We start from the raw sequence: 20716 nt of genomic DNA on the forward strand, positions 1-20716 counted from the left end.
TGTCAGCATACGGATAAATGATCATTATGACAGCAACGTTTAAAGAGTTATTTCCTCATGCCCTTGCTCTGTCCATAATATGAAAATATTTGCTAAAGTGTGTTTTAAAGGAAAAATATTGTCACAGGTGTACATTCTCTGTTTACATTGTGTCCATGTAAACTCCTGTCATTTCTGCACCAGTTCCATTGTATGATATGCTACTCCAATAGATAGCTGTTGTTAGAGGTATGTCAGTCACTTGGTCATTAATTTATATGGCTACACATTTTATTACCTGGCTAATATCTAGTGCTGCAGTTATTACATTTATTCTTCCTTTTTCTCTCTTGATATCACTTGTTCGGAGGTTTTTCTGCAGGGTATTCTGTGATACATCTATGACCCTATGCATAGTTCTGGGCTTATGCAATCTTTATTCTTCTACTATTTATTTTGCCAACACTTATGGTGCTCATTTCTATTCTCTGCATAACAGCATATACATCTTGTGTCATAGATTTGTATGTTGGCGTCATTGTAATGTTGAGTGAAAGTTTAAATAAAAGGAGATCGTTGGATCTGACTGTTGGTTTTATGTATATAAAAAACTTTAAATATAGCACAGAATGCCCCACAGGAAAACCTCCAAACCGATAATATAAAAGGAGGGAAAATACAAGAATAAGTTTTATAGCCACAGCTCGTCATAGCGGATAGAAACGATAGTACCCAAAAAGGTTTAGAGTAAGTACTTTAATTTCTAAAATGAAGAAAAAAAAAATATGTCTGCGCTAACAATAAAGACTATATAGAAAACTAATAAATGTGATTGCATATTTGTATAATACTTTTGGTATTTCCTCCTTTTATGCAATAGAATGTGACTCTTTCCATTTTCTATATTGTCTTTATTGTTTATTAGCGCAGACACGTACTTTTTCTTCATTACTGTTTTAGGTATATCCACTACCTTTGTGACTGCAGCAATCTGTTATTCACAATACATAATAATTACAACCATTTAGCGCCATTAGGGAATGGAGTTTGTATTGGCGACTTGATAGACATCTGTTTGAATGAAAAAGACGACCAAGAAATACACACATAATTTTCTCATTTCTAAAAATGTGTATATTAAGTTAGTATAATTGTTTTAGATGCCTTTCACCTGACATATGTACAAAAATGTTTACCATTCTCCCAAACAAACAATTCAACAGAGGCAATTCCTCATTGTATATTGATAATCTTCCACATTATACAGCACTAGGAAATAAACTCAAAAATATACAAACATAGAATAATAATCGAAGCATAAAATCACAATAAAATAAGAATGGAGGATGGAAGTCCCAAAGAGGGACAGACCCTTTTTCAAAGGTGTAAGAAATCGTGAGCACCCTCTTCTTAAGTGACTATTTCACACAGAATAAAATCCCTCAATACAGAGGTTTTATTTTTCCTGTTTGCATGCGGAGAGTTTTGGAAGATTTGGCGACCAAGATATTCTACGACACCATCCAGCCTCATTTTTGATGTGCAACATATATGCAGCGGTTCTGTAAGATTTCCTAAGGGATTTTATTCTGTGTGAAATATTTCACTTAAGAGGGTTCTCACCATTTGCTACACTTTGGAGAAGGGTCTGTCCCTCTTTGGGACTTCATTCCTCCATTCTTATTTTATTGTGATTTTATTTTTAGACTATATTACTGTTTGTAGATTTGAGTTTATTTCCTAGTGCTGTATAACGTGGAAGATCAATATAGAAATGAGGAATTACCTCGGTTGACTTTTTTGGGAGAATGAGCGCTCAAGGTACACATTTTTGTACATGTGTCTGGTTCCTTTAAAAAATTTGGTGGTTTTCCTTAGTGTACCCTTAGGCTGCACATTTATACATTAGCGCCAGTCTTTGTCACAATTACATTTCAAGGTGCCTTTCACCCAGCCATGTTAAAGACATGTCAAAGAAGAATTAAATGTAAAATGAAAAAAAAAAAAAATCAGTGGTATGTTTTTATACAATAACAGGGGTGTTTTACAATTATTTTTTTTGTGTTTTGTTATACTGACTGCTTTTCTCATCCATCAAAATGATCACACAACTGAGGGAAAAAAACCTGAGAGCACAGACCCTTTGAATAACGGTTTCTGTTCCTCAAAATCAAACAATTTGAATATCGTGAGTTGTGTTTTTGGATTTTTTTTTCCATCCTTAGTTCAAAGGTTATTAAGTCTATCTTTCACCTTGATAATAGAATATATATATATAATTATTAAGTGTTAATTCCTCAGGCATGTGGGTGGCCAGCTGCTGTTTCTTGGGTTTATGTACATATGTACATGAAAAAAATCATTAGGCTTCCTGATTTCCCCTATTACTGCATGTGTGTCACACTTGGTGTTTACTGATCTTACAAAAAAAAGTATCAGTCAAAGGAAATCTAAGTCAGTCACTTTTTTTATTTTTTTTTAAACTAACTTAATTTCATTAGTGAATAAGTTATCCAACAGCAAATAACACTGTGTGAGAAAGTAATTTCCTACTAATAACTGGTTGCTGCAATGACTGCAATCAAACGTTACCAACTGCTGTAGAAGAATTGTATTTCACTCAACTGCACAACTGCTCTATTTGCAAAACACTGGTTTTCGAGCATGACCTGTCTGTTTTAGGTCCCACCACACCATCTCTATCAGGTTAAGGTCTGTACTTTGAATAGGCCAGCCAAAACTTTAAATTTTGTTTCTTAAAAGGCATTTGGATGCGGATATGCGTGTTTTGAGGATTGTCTTGCCATATGACCAGACTACAATTCAGTTTATGGACCTATGACCAGACACACTGCATAAGAATATTTTCATGCAGAGCAAAATTCAAGGTTTGTTCAGTTATGGCAAATTATCCAGGTCAGATGCCATATCACACTACCATCAGCTTGTTTGCCTGTTGGTAATGGTTTTTACAACCGAAATAATACGACACTTGACTCATCTGTCCGCAGAACAGTCTCCCAAAACGTTTGTGGATCATCAAGGTGCTTCTTGGCAAATGGGACAAACATTTATATTCTCCTTGGTAAAAAGTGATTTCTTTGTTGCTATTCTCCCATTAAACCAATTTTTACCCAGCCTCTTTCCAGTTGTGGAGTCATCATCACTGAGCTTAGGGGAGACGAGAGAAGACTTTCTGAATGACTTTATGAAGACTTTTTAACAAGCTGCCCACTCTAGGGAAGATTCACTACAGTTGTAGGCATTTGTTTATTCTTCATTAAATAAGAGTTTTAAAATGTGTTAAGTTATCAGTTCATTCAAGTTCCCTTTATATAATTTTAATTTTTGTCTAAAGATCCAATGTGATAAATATGCAATAAGAGGAAACCGTTAAGGGGACAAATCCGTTTTCACGGCACTGTAGTACTACCAAATGCTAAAACTACTGTTGTAATTAAGATTCTAGAATTTAAATAGGCATATTGGAAATTTTCACCTACAATAAAGGGCACAGAATATACAAACAGAAAATTGGGGAGAGGCACAAGTGTCTTTTTTGGCTAAAACTTTCTTTCAATCATGACTGGACAAACCCTAACAGAGTTGGAATCTGTCAGACCATTCTAGATAACAGATCTTCAAAAGGAGCGGCGGTGTTTAGAAATAAATCTCTCTACATTCAACAAGCCCCAAACAAATATACATAAGACTGTTTGTGTATGATAGGCGAATAGTGATACCAGAATTGACATGGATCCTTCACAAATTAAAATTAAGCCAAAAAGAGAACATAGAAACAGAAGGGGACTGCTATGCTGACCTCTCTTCCCCAGCATCACACGTCCTAACAGATTACGTGAATGTACACTGCATGCTCAATCTGTATAAATACAATTTTTGGTAGTTGCCATGGTAACTTGGTCTGGTGCAGAAGCCAGTGAAGGGATCTGGAAGCCATCATCGTAGTCTATACAGAGAAATGAATTTCCATTTGTCCTACAAAGCGAACAAATTGCTTTACTATATTTCTTTTTGTCCCTAATGAAATTCCCTCAATCAGTATATCCATTTACAAAAAAACTTACAATAGCACTTGTAAGTACATAAATGCAAAAGGAAAAATGACAGAAACCATGCTGTAATATTGAGATTGAGTTAGCCTTTAAAATGGTCCTGGTTGTCTCAGCATACCCTGCTAGCCATCGGCTCACAAAGCATGCTGGGTCTTTTAGTTTCACAAGGCCTGGAGAGCCATATGCTATACAGGCCTGCTTTAGAAGGACTAGCCCCCGACCCCCTTTTTTTTGTAAAGATCATCGTTCCTATTTTGCAATATACAATCTACCAAGCTTAAAGTGGACAAAAAGGGGCATTTTTTTTTTATTTTTTTTATTTTTTTTTTTAAAACTAATGTTTGAGTCTTTAGGGACAAAGAAAAAAGAAGAATTTTCAGCAATATAATCTTAAGATCTAAGAATCTACCTTGTCCATAGGAGAAGGGGAATAGTATGCAGACAGTCAGCAACACTGAAAATCAGCAATAAAATATATTTTTGCACCACTGCATACCACAGCTTTTCTCTCTCTATATATCTATCTATAGTCAAACTCACTAATGTTATCTGTGTACAGTCATGGCAAAAAGTTTTGAGAATGACAAATATTTTTCAAAGTCTGCTGCCTCAGTTTTTATGATGCCAATTTGCACATACTCCAGAATGTCATAAAGAGTGATCAGATGAATTGCAATTAATTTCAAAGTCCCTCTTTGCCATGAACTTTATTCCAAAAACAACATTTCCACTGCATTTCAGCACAGCCACAAAAAGACCAGCTGACATCAGTCAGTGATTCTCTTGTTCACACAGGTGAGAGTGTTGACGAGGACAAGGCTGGAGATCGCTCTATCATGCTGAGTTAGAACAGACTGGAAGCTTTAAAAAGGAGGGTGGTGCTGGACATCATTATTCTTCCTCTGTTAACCATGGTTACCTGCAAGGAAATATTTGCAGTCATCTTTGCTTTGTACAAAAAGGGCTTCACATGGAAGGATATTGCTGCTAGTAATATTGCACCTAAATCAACCATTTAACGGATCATCAAGAACTTCAAGGAGAGAAGGTGTGCACTCACAGGTGCGGGTGCATCTGCACGCACAGTGAGGCAGACTTTTGGAGGGTGGCCTGGTGTCAAGAAGGCCAGCAAAGAAGCCACTTCTCCCCAGGAAAAACATCAGAGGCAGACTGATATTCTGCAAAAGGTACATGGATTGGACTGCTGAGGACTGGGGTAAAGTAATTTTCTCTGATGAATCCCCTTTCAGATTGTTTGGGGAATCTGGAAAAATGCTTGTCCGAAGAAGGAAAGGTGAGCGCTACCCTCAGTCCTGTGTCATGCCAACAGTTAAGCATCCTGAGACCATTCATGTGTGGGGCTGCTTCTCAGCCAAAGGAGTGGGCTCACTCAAAATTTTGCCTAAGAACACAGCCATGAATAAAGAATGGTACCAAAACATCCTCCAAGAGCAACTTTTCCCAACCATCCAAGAACAGTTTGGTGATGAACGCCGCCTTTTCTAGCATGATGGAGCACCTTCCCATAAGGCAAGTGATAACCAAGTGGCTCGTGGATCAAAACATCGAAATTTTGGGTCCATGGCCAAGAAACTCCCGAGATCTTAATTCCATTGAGAACTTGTGGTCAACCCTCAAGAGGTGGAAGGACAAACAAAAACCCACAAATTCTGACAAACTCCAAGCACTGATTAGGCAAGAATGGGTGGCCAGTCAGTCAGTATGTGGCCCAGAAGTCGATAGACAGCATGCCTCTGCGAATTACAGAGGTCTTCAAAAAGGGTCAATACTGCAAATATTGATTCTTTGCATAAACTTAATGTTATTGTCAATAAAATTCTTTGACACTTATGAAATGCTTGTAATTTTACTTCAGTATACTATAGCAACACCTGTCAAAAAGGTCTAAACACACTGAGGCAGCAAACTTTGTGAAAGCCAATACTTGTGTCATTCTCAAAACTTTTGGCCATGACTGTACTATGATCACCCATAAAGAAGTTTTTACAGATTCAGGTAAGTATCTAACAAAGTTTTTAAAGCAGACATCTTATTAAGCATTGCACTCTATGCACTAAACAAAATGGGAAAAAAAATGGGATTCCTCTGAAACATTCACCTGGTATAGACATTGTATTCAGCATGCACAGAAGTGAGAGCCATCATGTGTAGATGAAGCTGGCCCAAGAGTGAGCATACTGCAGTCCAACTGCTCAACTTGGAGGGCAAATTGGGCTACCAGACTAGTGTGCTCAATCCAGGGCTGGCTTCCTCTACTGCAATGTGTGTGTAATAGTCTACCCACTGAGAACATTTTAGTAGACTTAAGGTTTTGAATTAATAGAAAAAGGTATTTCTTCCAGTCCAGAATGTCAGACTTGCCACCTGAGTTACTAACGCCATAAAAACGAAAAGTGGCAACTGATCATAAGCAGCAAACATTTGAAATGGAATGTGTTGGACAGTATAGGACAGTAATTTGAGCAGGACACAGGCAAACTAAGTGGGAGTAGACAAGACAGGAGGAGAGCGGGCTCTACTTGTGGAATTTTACAATCTAATGGGGAGAGGCAAGGCTAATATGGGGAAGGAGGCTGAGTGACAATCAGAGCAGAAGCAGGCTGGGCAATCAAGAGTGGGCTTAAGTGGAAAGACTTGTAGGCTTTAATGAGTAGATGGGACTTTTAGGAACATTTAAAACTTTGGAGGCTCATTTGGGGGTGGACATATACTCCATAAGTAGGGAGTAGAAATGGATACATCTTGGAGGTGAGAGGTAGAGGTCATCAAGCAGGGAGTGTGGAGTGAGATGAGGCCGAGATGTAGGGGGAGAAGCAGGGGGGGGGGGGGGGCTTTGTAGGTTAGGAATGTGAATTGAATACTGTAGGCAACAAGGAGCCAGTGTAGAGATCGACAGAGCAGGGAAGCAGAAGTAGAGTGGCTGGAGAATTAAATCAGTCATGGTGCAGCCATGGTGATGGACTGAAGTGTGGCTAGACAGATGAGGGGGAGGCCAGACAGGAGGAGATAGTAGTGGAGGCAGGAGATAGAGTGTGAGGGAGATTTTTTGAAGAAACAAGGGCGAGAAAAAGTCTCCTGAAGGTGTTTCAAAAGGTGAAAGCAACAGGCTTGGAAGAGACAATTTGGAGCCCAGGGTTGCACCCAGGCAGCAGACATAAGAAATGGAGGAGAGCTATAATGAGCTCAGTTTTAGACATATTGAACTTTAAGTAACATTGGTGGATGTAGCTATCCATGATGAAAAGGGAGATATCAGAAGTGGAGAAGCAGATTGAACAGTCATCCAAGTTATGACCACTATGACAACACTTCAAGAGGGGGAGCAGATCAGCTCTCCTCAATAGGCTAAAAATGTGAGTATCTAATATACTACAAGATTGAGAGGTCTAAGCGTCTGTATCGTAATACAGCAGCAAAAATAAATGAGCACATGCAATTGTCACAGTTGCACTAAACCATTAAAACACAGATCAAATATTTGGTAACACTATAAATAATGAATATGTATTTCCTCATCAGCTCTTGACCTAACTTTGCAAACGCTTACTGAGCATTATCAACAGCATCTACGAGCACGCATTGTGTACGACTGGCAAAAGTTTTCCACCAATTAGACTTTTTGGTTAAGTTTGACCAGGGTGCATCAGTGGCACCTTGCTTTATATCATTACTAGCATTGTTACTTTTTTTTTTACTTCACATTGGTTTCTTCATACCAAGTTTTTGCTCATGGGTGTATAGTTCCATCCTCATCTCCCACCCTTGAGTACAAAAATAAGTTGTTCATTATTCCTTCTCTCAGGATGATTACTACATCACAGTACTACAGTCTTAAGATATTCAACCTCCAACTGCAGCAAATGCTCATTGGCACTTAGTAGTGAAAACAAAATACAATTCCAATTTTTAGGACCCGGTAATTGACCTCAAAAAGGGTGATGAAATAAGAAAACCACTGTTACCATTTGATAAAGAGTATGATAACGGTTCATTAGTTGTAGTTGCGAAACTAACATGGACTTGCGAGTTCATAACTTAATGTGTTCGACTCATGACAAAAGCACCAAATTGGCCTTAGGGAAGTTAGATTTTTATTTTTTTTTGTTTTGAAGGGGACTACTTTTCCTCATGGTCATAGCTCTATAATTACTATAAATAACAGTCAAAAGCAAACAGGATATTGTGACTTCATAGTGAAAAAATGCCTTTCATTGGAAAGAATGAACAGACCACTTAGGTATTGTTTTATATAAAAAAAAAAAAATTTCTATGCACCAATTTAGAAAGTGGCACTAGTTGTTATCACAAAATATTTCTCCACATACATAATTAATAATGCTAATAAAAAGTACATAAAGGGGAGTGTGTTGCTTAGCCTATGAATTTTGAAGAAATGGACTACTTGATTCAATGTAGTGGTTCATTATTCATTCTTTGGGTGTCTATTTGACACACAGAACTTTAACGATTTTAAAAAAAAAAGTGGAGCTCCGTGACTGGATTAAATCAGTCACGTAACAAGAGTATCCCCGAGTATTGCTGCCTAAATTAGAAGACATATGTAGGGACATCCCAATAAGAGTTCGAGCTAGACATTGAATAGAAAAGAGTTCTTTGGAAAAACAAGTTATCCGGTTGTGGTCTAATATACTGAATTCCCACCCAGGATCACAAGGCTCCACCTAACCTCCTGACAGCAGCGAGCCCCCAACAGAGAGCCTCGGGGGTCACTCAAGATCAATGTTCACTGGTATCCAGACCAGCTGTTGGCACAATATATGCGCCTGATGGCTATCCAATTACAAATGAACGCGTCATAGCCACAGGGCCTGCCGACAGTCCATAAGACAAGAGAACTCACTCACAAACTCTGTGTGGAGGAGGGCTGAAAGATTGTAGCAGCCTGCGAATAAATTCTGCTATCCGCCATCTGTTGTGCCATTCCTGACAGAGACCCAGAACTGGAATCTAAACAGTACCCCACAAAAACCCCCTGCATGTATCGCTACTATATCCCGAATCCCGACCACTTGCAAACTCCCTCCTCACACTGCAAAAGCAGCAGGTGGAGTGATGATCCAACTCCAGTAATACTGCAAACTGAGGCATTGCCACAAAATTGTAACAGGCAATGAATCCAGCCAGCTGAAGACAAAGTCCCTAGTCATCTGACTGCACAGCACAAATAAGTAATGGCCACTCAGCACAATTGAGGGTACCTCCTGGAAGTACCTTTAGTCTAAAATTCTGAAGACTTTAGTCTACCAACAGAGCACAGTTGCATCACAGTATGTTCTGGATAATGGGAGAAATGTTTTTTATGATAGATATAGAGATAGATATCTCTTCAGCAAGTTAATATCTTATCAGCCCAAGAGACTAAACTCAATACAGCATTTTATTGGCCATACTCACCACTCCTTCCCAAAATGATTGGACTCCGTCCTGGACCGGGTTCAGTTTTTCACCAGCTCTCACCCATCACTACAAATAATCTACTTGTAGATTATAACCCCCACTTTCTGTTAGTGTTTTATAGCAATTTGGAAGGAAAATTTCAAAGGGATGCAATATTATCTTCTATTTGCCTATGATTTAGCTCAAATGGTGGACATTCCACTGGGAGTGGTAGCAGTATAAGGGAAGAGTTTTCAATCAAATGTTTCAATTTCTTAAATTAGTAACTATAAACCAGGGCCAGCCGTCCTATTTACCCCGTGTTGGGACAGATTGAGTTGCATTAGGAAGTAATTTTTATTGTAGGATGCTCGTAAGGTGTGTGTTCCATGATCAGAAGCGGTCAACACCTGGTGACTTCGCCACCCTGATGAGGGATTATACATTCTACTCATATTCACACTCTATATACATCACAAACGATTATAGGACCTATACCACGCAATTTTGTTTGCATACATGGGATAGCAAATGAAGATGCCTTACATAACTATTGTTACTGCATACCGATTGACCCTCCTCATAGTAACTCTGTATTAAAAAGCACAACTAGAGGGGATAACTATATCTCCCTAAATAATAGAGAAACCACCAAGAGGACTCTGTGGGAGCCGCACAAAAGTGTAATGAGAGGGGGGGAGGATTGAGCCTTACTACTTAAAATTCTAATCTAGTCATAAGGGTACTTCATCCCAATCCATACATGAGGAATTGACAGAAACTAGGGCAGCCCTGAATAAATTATCAGATTGAGTCTTCTGCAATCTTCCAGTCTTTTTAGTCATGTTTTTCTAGTCATTGGCGGTCCACATAATAGTATTTCCCAATGAGGTGAATGACCCTCCCCTGTGCTCGAAGTTATAGACCTATCTTCCTCTTAAATATAGATGTTAAATGATCCACAAAGCTAAACACCAACGCCACTTTCAATACACAATCATCTCTGAACACAAGAAACAAGCCTTGTTACTATTAATAGATGCAGAAAAAGACATTTGATCATGTGGCTTGGCAACTCACGACAGTGGTCCTGGAGCATGTGACTGGGTTCTTTCTTGCTTGAATAAAATTCTAGCTTAATAGATACTGTTCAGCCCGGATCAAGATTAATGGTAGCCTGTCAGAGGCAGCAAAAATAGCCAACAGCACTTGTTGTCAAAACTGCCCGTTTTTTTAAGTTAATTTTTGCGCTTTGTATGGAGCACTTGCCATGGCAATTCACTCCAGCCCAGACATTAGGGGCCTAATGCTAGGCATAGAGAAGTTCAATCTATCATTATTTGCAGATATACTTGCTAGAACAACTAATCCTATTACAATGCTACCTATTCTGATAGAGGAATTTCAGAAATATGAGTTACTGTGCAAAAAAAATCAGTGGCCTTCAACATGAACATCCCGGACAGTGTAGCCAAGGGCTTTCAGACAGTCTTACCCTTTATCTGGCATTCCACGCAGATTAGTCGTCGAGGAATTACACTTGCCAGTACAAGTACAACTTTTTAGCTTAAATTTCTCACCCACCTTGTCCAAACTTGGAAAAGGTTGTGACCCAGAAAACCTATTGACTTGGGAGAGCAAAGAATTTCACAATAAAATTCTGTACATTCTACAGGAGGCCCTGATAAAGGTTCCCCAGCGTTTCTTTTCTAAGCTCCAAAACCATGGTCCATTTTGAAGCTCAGAAACAAGGGTGGGCAAGAAACCCAGATGTAAAACATGTACTACAATACAAGCACAAAAGCAAAAATGTGTGCTCCAATTACCTCTGCTCCTTGGTACTATCAAGCAAATCGCTTACTAGGATACTGGACTGAACCTGTTCTAACAGAGTAAAAGCAATAGGATAAGCGTGGAAAAGGATTACTCAAAACACCTGTAAATATATTTTACCATGGCTCCAAAAATTTTCTATACTCTTGCACCCAACAATTGGGCCTATCCTAGAAATTATGCAGTTTTTAGAAGGACAATGCATTACAATTATCTCCCTCACTCCTTTCATTCAAAAAGGCAGCAAGAGGGTATAGAGGGAGTACGCTCTTTCCAGGAGATATCTACTCTTCCATCATGAACATTAGGCAATTTTACAAATTAGACACTTCGTTGTCAGGCTCTGATGAGTTGTGAAAGAGCTCTCTTGATTTGTAATAAGTCAAGACAATTTTGCGCCTTCACATCAGCCCCTAACCAGATTACTTCAGTCCTCTTGGAAGACGTAGCATTCCACTCTCCGATTTTTTGGGTTGTGGATTAGAGACTTTCCTGTGGCCATCTCAGACAATGAGTGGCTTAAAATAGACAACATACTCCTGCTTGCTCAGTAGTGGAGATTCAATTTAAAAATTATTACAATCTTTTTTTACATTTTTTTGTCCAACCTTAAAAGTCACTTTTTTTGATTCTTTGGAGTGTTAGTTTCAGAAGATAAGGATCTATGGGATATCATATTTGTTTTATTGTTTATTGACTTTTTTATGGTCTTTTATGTTAATATTTAACTTGTTAGCACTGTTCAGTATGCAAGTTCTACTGATAATATGTGTACAATGTACTCTACAGTCCAGACTTCAATGTATACCTAGTTTTAACCCACTTTAGTTTGCTGCACATAATAAAAATGTCCTTTATATGATGTTCTTAAACACCTTTATTTTGTTAAAGTCAGATTCAGTTCAACAGAGATAACAAAAAGTTGAAGATGCCCCCCACCGGAAAAAAACCCCCAAAATTATATACAACTTGTGTGTATTCACAAGATAGATGGCCAAGCTGATGAATATCAAGGATCTTGCAAAACAGCACTTGCCATATTGGTAAGAAGATGTTCCCAAACCTCTGGCACTCTAAAGTTAAGGCATATTAGCCCCTACATTACTGTGAAACAGTGCCTTTTTAAAGGGCTGAAAGCAGGGTTTTCATTTTTAATGTTTAGTGTCAAAAAGACCAGACTACTGTAAAAACCAACTATCACCGACGACGACTACTGTTGAAAGCGACTTGAACCAATCACGAAGTAGTAATAAGCTGGCTCCCCTTCACAATGTCATTCACCATGGCGACGGGATTATCGCTGCTGTTAATGATGTAATGTAAGTATGCGCCTCTGCACAATGTAGAAGGCTTTGTAAACTACATTGTACACAGGTGCATACTTACATTACACCATTAACAGCTGCGATAATCCAGTCGCCATGGTGAATGACGTCATGAAGGGGAGTTGTCTTATTACTTCTTCGTGAAGTCGCTTTCAACAGTAGTCGTCGGTTATCATTGGTAAGGAGGCTTTCATAATCTTGTCGTGGTAAGTGTTGCCGGGGTATCGATATGCTGACTACCACTGAAAAACTACTATGTGGCCCCAAATCCTGATTATTTTTTTTCATCACTTGTGACCTTTGAAAAAGGGATTGCACCGCTCCCTGCACTAAACAGCAACTTAATACATTTAACATTCAGCTGTGATGCTGCAAAGACTGAATATGTAGCGGCAATCCGGAAATAAGCCGGCAGCATGAGAATGGATGGCATCGGACAGTCACAATGGACAAGAAAACAAAGGGGCATTTCTGATTGGATCACAGTTTTTGCAGTGTGTCAAGTAAACAATTGATTGCATATATTGATAAAGTGTTTAGTGCAAGGCGAGGTATAACCAGGCTGATCTAATTACCTGTAACAAAAAAAAAAAAAAGACAGAATCACAAGCTACTTCCAAGTATTTGTTTGATTTTTTTATAGGTGCTCAGGATGTTGCTCAAATGGCTGTATTATTAGTTTAAAATATATAGCAAAATACGCAAGTACATGTGGAAAGAAAATTGAAATGGAAAACCACTAAATTTATAAACAGTCTTGGAAAAGGCTGTATCTGAAGATCATTTTTCAAAGACTAGTCAGTTTCCATGGAAACTAGCTGCTGAAATGGCATTTCCTTCTTGTCCATGTTCTCTGTTGAATGGGACATGCAGAGCTTTTCTCCTGCTTGGTACCACAAAGCTAGGAATGTGCATGTCATTTCAGTGGCTTACGCTGCATAAACAGAACTACAAAAACAATGAAGCACAAAAAAATGTTGCAAGGCATAATTTGCCAATATACCTAACAGAACAGTGGAGTTTTATATTACACCAAAGAAAGTCTGACTTAAATACCAAGTTCACATTTGTTAAGAAAAAAAAAAATTGTCTTTTAAGATTATAGTAGCATGGAAACTTGTACTAGTCTGTAGCCTGGGGCAAAAATGTCTACTGCTAGATGTTACGCTGTGTGGACAAGTAATTTCCAAATGAATTTGGAATTTAACCCTCAATTAAAGGAGTTTTTGCCTCTTAAAATTAAGTGATGTACTGCCAATATGGGGTAAGTTTCTCATAGTAAAGATCTTCCAGCCTCTCTCAAATGTTCTCTTGCCCTTAAGCTGGACACACACACACACATTAAAACCAGATATAAAATTTGAATTAAACAATCGGATTATGTTGAGTTGTTAGAAAACAGATGTGTGGGTAACAAGAGAATCAATACAATTTATTTAGATCAAGGCCAAAGTCAACCAACCATCACAACAAATTAGGTGGAAAATTGTAATCCAAAAAGGAAGAGACTAAAGATGACAGGCGCGTATAAAATTGAAAAATGCAACAAATCATTCATTCTTCCGATTTGTGATCAAATTAAAACAGACTGGAAAAAAGATAATTCATAAAAGACCGGATTGTAATGTATGTGCCTATATTTAACATTGATTTGACTGAATGCATTTTTGTTTCCAATCTGTTGCATTTCTGTACATATATAGCCAGCTTTGGGCACCAACATTCAAGCACAATGGCCACCAGATTCCTAGAATAGTTAAATCGGATTCATTTACAGATAAACTATATGATTTTACTTGAACAAATTCAACAAAAGATAGAATCACAGAATGCCACAAAATCATACCACTTGTCTGTGTGAAGTGCCTTTAAACTAAGAAAATTTATTAAAATGAAACTTTGCACATGTCATGTTACCCTTTGAAATGCTCATACTATTTATATAGGCTCACGTCTTTTTCTGCAAAGTGCCCAGAACGGATACCTTTTATTTAGGAGTCTCAGGGAGGATTGTAACTACTTTTCTGCAATGTGAAAATTCAAATCTGTACCCCAGACATGAATGCTATGTCAGCCAGAGAGCAGGAAGATCATGAAACTATAGTTCACAGCGAGGTTGCTTTAACCACCTGATTAGAGATTCTAGTGCCTGTGATGTCACTGCAATAATACAAGCTCAGTATTTCTGTACTTCACTTCAAAGCCTAAGTACTTGAGAATTCACACAGCAGGTGGCAACTGACACAGTCAATAAAGAGTAACAGTGTTGAAGATGAGATGAGCAACTGCTGCCTGTGAAAGACCAGTTATTTTGACCTGGAATTCAACTGAAATTTCAGTAAAATCCTATTTTGAACTTTAACCAACCACTGAAAAATATTTTCAATTAACTACTCATCTAATCATACTTAACTGTCCATCCACATCACAATCAGTGCAGTTATTCACTTTTAAATTAAGGCTGAGGGTTTTGGTTTCTTTCACTTACATTCATTCATGGTGCCCCCCACTTGCCTGAAATCCTTGTTCTCAACACTCCGTTCTGTTACTGTTCCATACTCCAACACAGCTCACTACTGAAAGAACACTGGTGCCCAATTATTCTCCATACACTGCTTTGCTGCTTGCATACAACACTGCTGTACCCCGCAGAACTCCAGTAACTGGTTAATACCAATGTAATAAAGATTAAGCCAGTTAGTGCAGATCAAGCATGTGCCTCAAATGCAAGTAGAAAAATCAGTAGAGAAAAAGCAAGCTCAGTCTTACTTCAAAAAGTACACAATTATACATATAACTCTGCACTGATCCATGAGAGGATGAGTGCACAAGTATGTTTGTCTGAGCAGACTTTACTGAAATAAATATGGGTGCTTTTACTGCACCCAATAAGGAGAAGCATCGGTCATTTTTCAATGTAACACAATGAGATAGGCTTGCACCTTCATTATATGCACTTCACAACTCATAGACGATGTCCAACACCCCTTCTTCTCAAAAAGAATTTAAAACACGGTATCTAGTGTGCACTTATACAACTTTTGGTTGGACATCAGTGTCTAACTGGTCTACTGCCAGAAGTGGACAACCAAGTCCGTCCATAGCTCTTCCACAGGGAAGAGCTACAGACCATGTGCAAAGTGATTGCTCTGCCATTTTCGTACCCCATATGACAGCAGATAACTGCTACAGGTACAGACATGACTGTAGGGGACCATCTGTATCTCCTTCAATTTAGCCACCTACCTACATGTATGGCCAGGTTGAACTACTTCAGTCTCCCAGTGCTTAAGCAAAGCAGCACTCTTCACCATACAGCTGGTACTTTCAAAGCGTTTATGCAATTTTTTATTAATATTTATTGTTTACATTGGTAGTGCTGGCCCTGTATCAACAGAAATAAACAGCATGCCCTCCAACATCCCCCAGAGATTACCAGCCCTGTGCTGTAATGAATGCAATGGGGTTCTTTCAGATCATTCTGGGGTATATGGAGTCTAACATATTATAAGTGATTATGACCCCGAAATAGCAACTTTGCCTAACTGACACAGATTGAAAAGAACCATGTCATCTAGCCCTAATGAAAACACACTCATACCTCTTACATAAAACACATTTTATTTGAACAAATTAGTCAACTAATTTCCATTATACAAAGGAAAAAATAAAATAAAAAGGTTCTTGACCCGGCAGTATTTTAAACCCAAAAAAGGTGGGAACCATAGACCCCAATATAAAACATTCAAACCATTTCTCACATATCTGATTTGTTGGCAGACTCAGCCATTACCAGAGTCCATCCATTTCCTGCCAGACAGAATTTAAAGAGTTTATTTTCTTCCTTGAACTTGGTCTATTTATTATTTTTTAAATATAAATGACTTACTGCATATCAAAACTATCGACTACTGATCTATGGACTGATCAAAATTAATTATGGTGGTCACAATCTAATTGTTTACAGCATGCCCTGAAGCCACAAGTCGTGCCAGAGATCTAAAGTCTGTAAATATGGGAAGGAGTTTAACAGTCATAACCAGCTATAAAATAGATTTATTTATTAAGTTATATAGTGCCTACATATTCTATTACACAGTGCTTTACAGAGAATACTTAATCATTCACATCCTAAAGATCTCTACAATAAATGTCATTAAACAGCGTTATTCAAAGAAAGTCAGTGTTAAAACAGCATGAAATAAAGGTTTATTTTATGGTTTTATTTTGGTGATCATGTCCATTAAATGTACTCTCTCTGTGACGAGCAGAACAGTTACAGGTTTACTGAAGATTGTAATCTCCAGATTTCAGTGTCATTTTCAAAGTGAGTGGGAATGTGCCAATGTCCTGCTGACATTGTAACCTTTTTAAAACTCTGCAGTCGGTAAGTCAGGAAGCATCCATGGACATTTCCATGTAGTACAACTAATGATCTAAGCATCCCTCAGACATGAGTACACTTGCTTCCTTTTATTAGTGCCAAAACTATTGCAATCCTGCATACTGAATATGCAGTGTGTACTGCATCAACATAAAGCTTAACATAACATTTATTAAAAAAAAAAAGCTCATCATTTCAGTTCAGATACGGGCATTCAAAAAAAATAAATAAAAAAAAGTTAAACAAAAAAGACCAACAAGGCTCATAAGGAAAAATGTATTCAGATCTCTGGACATTGGTATCCATTTATATGACAGGGACAAGGAAGTGTATAAATTACCCTGAAGAAAAACAAATACTTCTGACTTCCATTTAATGATATTTAAACGAAGCACAGACTTGTTGGTACAGGGTACAATTATGTAAGCCGCTGCAATGGGACAGGGTGAAAATTTAGAATTTTACATTGTCTAGTTTCCAAAATGTCATGATTTGGTTTATAAATAACCAGTATGCTTTGAAATTACATAATGCTTCTAGTAGTGGTACATCACTTATATCTATAATTCTCTTAGCTTGCTGAATTTTCTTCTTTTGTAGCTTTGAACCGCAATCATCAATATTATGGATCAACCACCAATAATTGCATACATAAATGTTTATACAACGCATATAGAAGGGGAAAAAAAACACCCACAACACTGACAGATTTGCCATACCTTCGTGCGGTGAAGTCTTCAATCTACTACATATGCCATAGACATCTCCATAGCATTCCTGTATTTTTTGTAATGCATCCGTTGATCTCAATTCCATAAGGGTCCGGAGCTCTTCAACTGTGATCCCAAAATCTCCACCATGATTTGCTTCATTTATAGAGTTTTTTACACCACTATATGCAACCGAATTGTTTGCCATTTTTGCCACAGAAAATCCCTCAGGGTAGCCAAATGAGTACAAACAGTTGGGAAATCCAGTTGGGAGTATATGTTTTCTTCCAAGCTGTTGAACCAACCCTTTGTGAGAACTCTATACCAAGTTCATGTCAGAGGATGTTCGAAAACTCAAAGGGGATTTCCACAGATATGTCTTGAATACTGTTCCATGGTAAACATTGTGATTTCATGTAATTGTATCCAGAATGCACTAAGGGGGAGAAAAAGAAAAAAAAAAAAAAAGGAAATGTTAAAACCGAACACTCTATTAAGAAAAGTATAATGCAAAGAATAGAAAAATCAAACAAAAGGATTACATTTAAATTACAGTGAGCATTCATTCAGTATTTTTTATTGTTTTGGGCAGCAAAGGGGAAAGTACTTCCAGGGGAATGCTTCCTGGCAGTACACTTTACAGCATTCACCTCAGTGAACAAGTATATTATTGCCAATCATAGTAACTGCTGAAATAAATATATATGTCATTGAGTTTGACCTAACCAAACCATTTTAAAAATGTATGCAGTAGGAAGCAAATAAATTTCACAATTAATGTGACCAATTTCCTCAGATTCTAATTATAAAAATTGAAATCTGAGTACTATAATTATTCATTATATTCCACAGTGAGGTTTACAATCATATTTTCTACCCAACAGACACATACCAGGGTACGTTTACAAGAATTTGCCCATTACACCATCTCACTACAACAAGTATCCAAAGTTGGAAAAGCCCTCCTACTGTAACATTTCCTTTGTCGTCTATGCAATTATCAAGCAGATCACACAACATGCTCGTGTGTAGGCTCCCACGATCATGTTTTATCGTACCAACAGACATTGCATCTGTTGATTTGATTTTATAAAATTCAAAAAAAATAAAAAAGCCACGATCAACGATGGATGGGTGCATGCACTCCCGGCCAGCAGTGTAGATAGATATCTGTATAATGTGTACAGAGGTACAAACTGCTCAGCAGATGGTTATGAGATAAAGATCACAAATCTGCAGGTAAATTATGTAGGTTTGCACACATGAATCTGTATGCTCACTGGGACTTTCAATCGTTTGTAAACTAGTTTCAGAAATTGCATCTGAAGCAAGATTGCATAGACAAGTACCCAGCAAAACAGGTCTTGATTGCTATTTAAACCCAATTGCTAATTTTCATTCTAGCTTTAAAAACATGCAATTTTTACAAATTCTACTCAAACATGGTTAATGAAGTTTGCTAGCAGTCAGTGACAAACTTCTCAAACATGTGCCTAATTTAAGTACAACTATTTTGGGCAGTGTACAGCAAACACCAAATGTCTCCAGCTAGTTTGTAACCCTGCAAAGAAGGAGGTTGAAAGAAAGACAAGATATTCTTATCCCAATTCATCCTTGTATCATATTCTACCCAAGAAAAGAACACTTGCCATTTGTCTTCTACAACATACATCACAGGGAAACAGAATTTATTTTAAATAAATAAATTACACATTGAATATTGCAAATGTTTCTCCTGTAGATCTCAGCCAAATAAAAAGTCTCAGATCCACATGGATATTTAAAAAGGCAATCATTAAGTAATTTTAAACCACTGCCTGGCTGAGATTAAGCCTCTGCTGCTGCTATTCTCTGCTAAGCATTTGACCTTCAACTGCACATTATCAGCAGTGAGCTTCGGCATAAGAAATGGCTCCCTAAATGATTATCTAAGGAAAGCTTCTTGGTTAATCTAATTAGTTCATCTGAGGCCTGACAAACCCATGCAGTGTGGACTTACAGAACATAGCAAAAATGAATGCTTTCCCCCAGTTATGTGTGCATGGTGCCAAAAAACAAAAGAAGCCACAAGTGAAAGATTATTAGACCATTAAAATACTTACAAAATTTACTACTAAACCCCCTCCCCTTTACTGTAGAACTTTCCGTGGATAACCAATTCCCCAAAGGTATGAATTAGTATATTGATGTACACATACCAAGCAATAGGATATCCTAGGGATCCAGTTGCCAAGCTGATCATGAGACATGACCATCCAATCTTGACTAAGCAGCTGCACAGGCCGTGTAAATGCACTGTGCTAGGAATAAGATCAGAAAGCTGCATAGTTTGTTTCAAATGAAAATATTTTAAATAACAAAACAAAAAAAACCTCCAAATTATAATTGGTTAAGACGCACTTATTTCAGTGTACTTATGGTTGTAAAATAAGATGAATGTTTGGACTAGTTCCTACCAGTACTCTGTAGTCATAATGTGCAGCGCATCAAAAGCAGACATGCATCACTAATTTGGGTTTTGAAGCATTTCATGCATTTCAATAAGCTAGAAACCTTCTAGAAATAGTAGCTGCTTTTTAAACTCTATTGTAGTGGAAGGAATGGGGAAACTAGGCCTAGATATTTTCCATATCTTCCCATGTGTCTGTTGAAATTTCCAGTGTGGCTGGGTACACAGGTTTACAAACCTTAATGGTTTTCTACTCTACATTTGCAATAACTGCCACTTTTGCTAACAATAGGCCAGGAGACCTGAAAGATGGGATAGCCTTCACTATAGTAGGTTTGGGTGGTGAGAACCATGAAACGCGTGTTCTATTTTTAAAAACATTTGCCTTTTAATCCCTTTCTCCATTGATATATTTAATTTGTGACTGAAGTATAGAAAATATAAAGTAAAGCGACATTCTCTCGCCAAGATTATACATTTGGTTCAAGTTAAGGGTGGTTTTGTGGGGGTCAAAATTAAACCTCACTTGCAAATCTTTGAGA

The 20716-nt window shown here is 37.7% G+C and overlaps 1 protein-coding gene across 7 annotated transcripts in view; it reads right to left on the minus strand.

Annotated features, from left to right (window-relative positions):
* Nucleotides 1-20716, minus strand: part of ATP2B1 (ATPase plasma membrane Ca2+ transporting 1) — an 88365-nt gene that overhangs the window by 42936 nt on the left and 24713 nt on the right. For 6 of the 7 annotated variants that reach the window (XM_075209385.1, XM_075209384.1, XM_075209382.1 and 3 more), the window contains one exon: nucleotides 17735-18161. In XM_075209385.1, the coding sequence (XP_075065486.1) occupies nucleotides 17735-17933 (199 nt within the window). In that variant the 5' untranslated portion in view covers nucleotides 17934-18161. Of the gene's footprint in view, nucleotides 1-17734; nucleotides 18162-20716 lie in introns of those variants that run through there. The other variant, XM_075209388.1, reaches the window with a different exon arrangement.

The sequence above is a fragment of the Mixophyes fleayi genome, chromosome 4 (genome assembly GCF_038048845.1).
Source record: "Mixophyes fleayi isolate aMixFle1 chromosome 4, aMixFle1.hap1, whole genome shotgun sequence".
In the NCBI taxonomy this organism is placed as follows: domain Eukaryota; kingdom Metazoa; phylum Chordata; class Amphibia; order Anura; family Limnodynastidae; genus Mixophyes; species Mixophyes fleayi.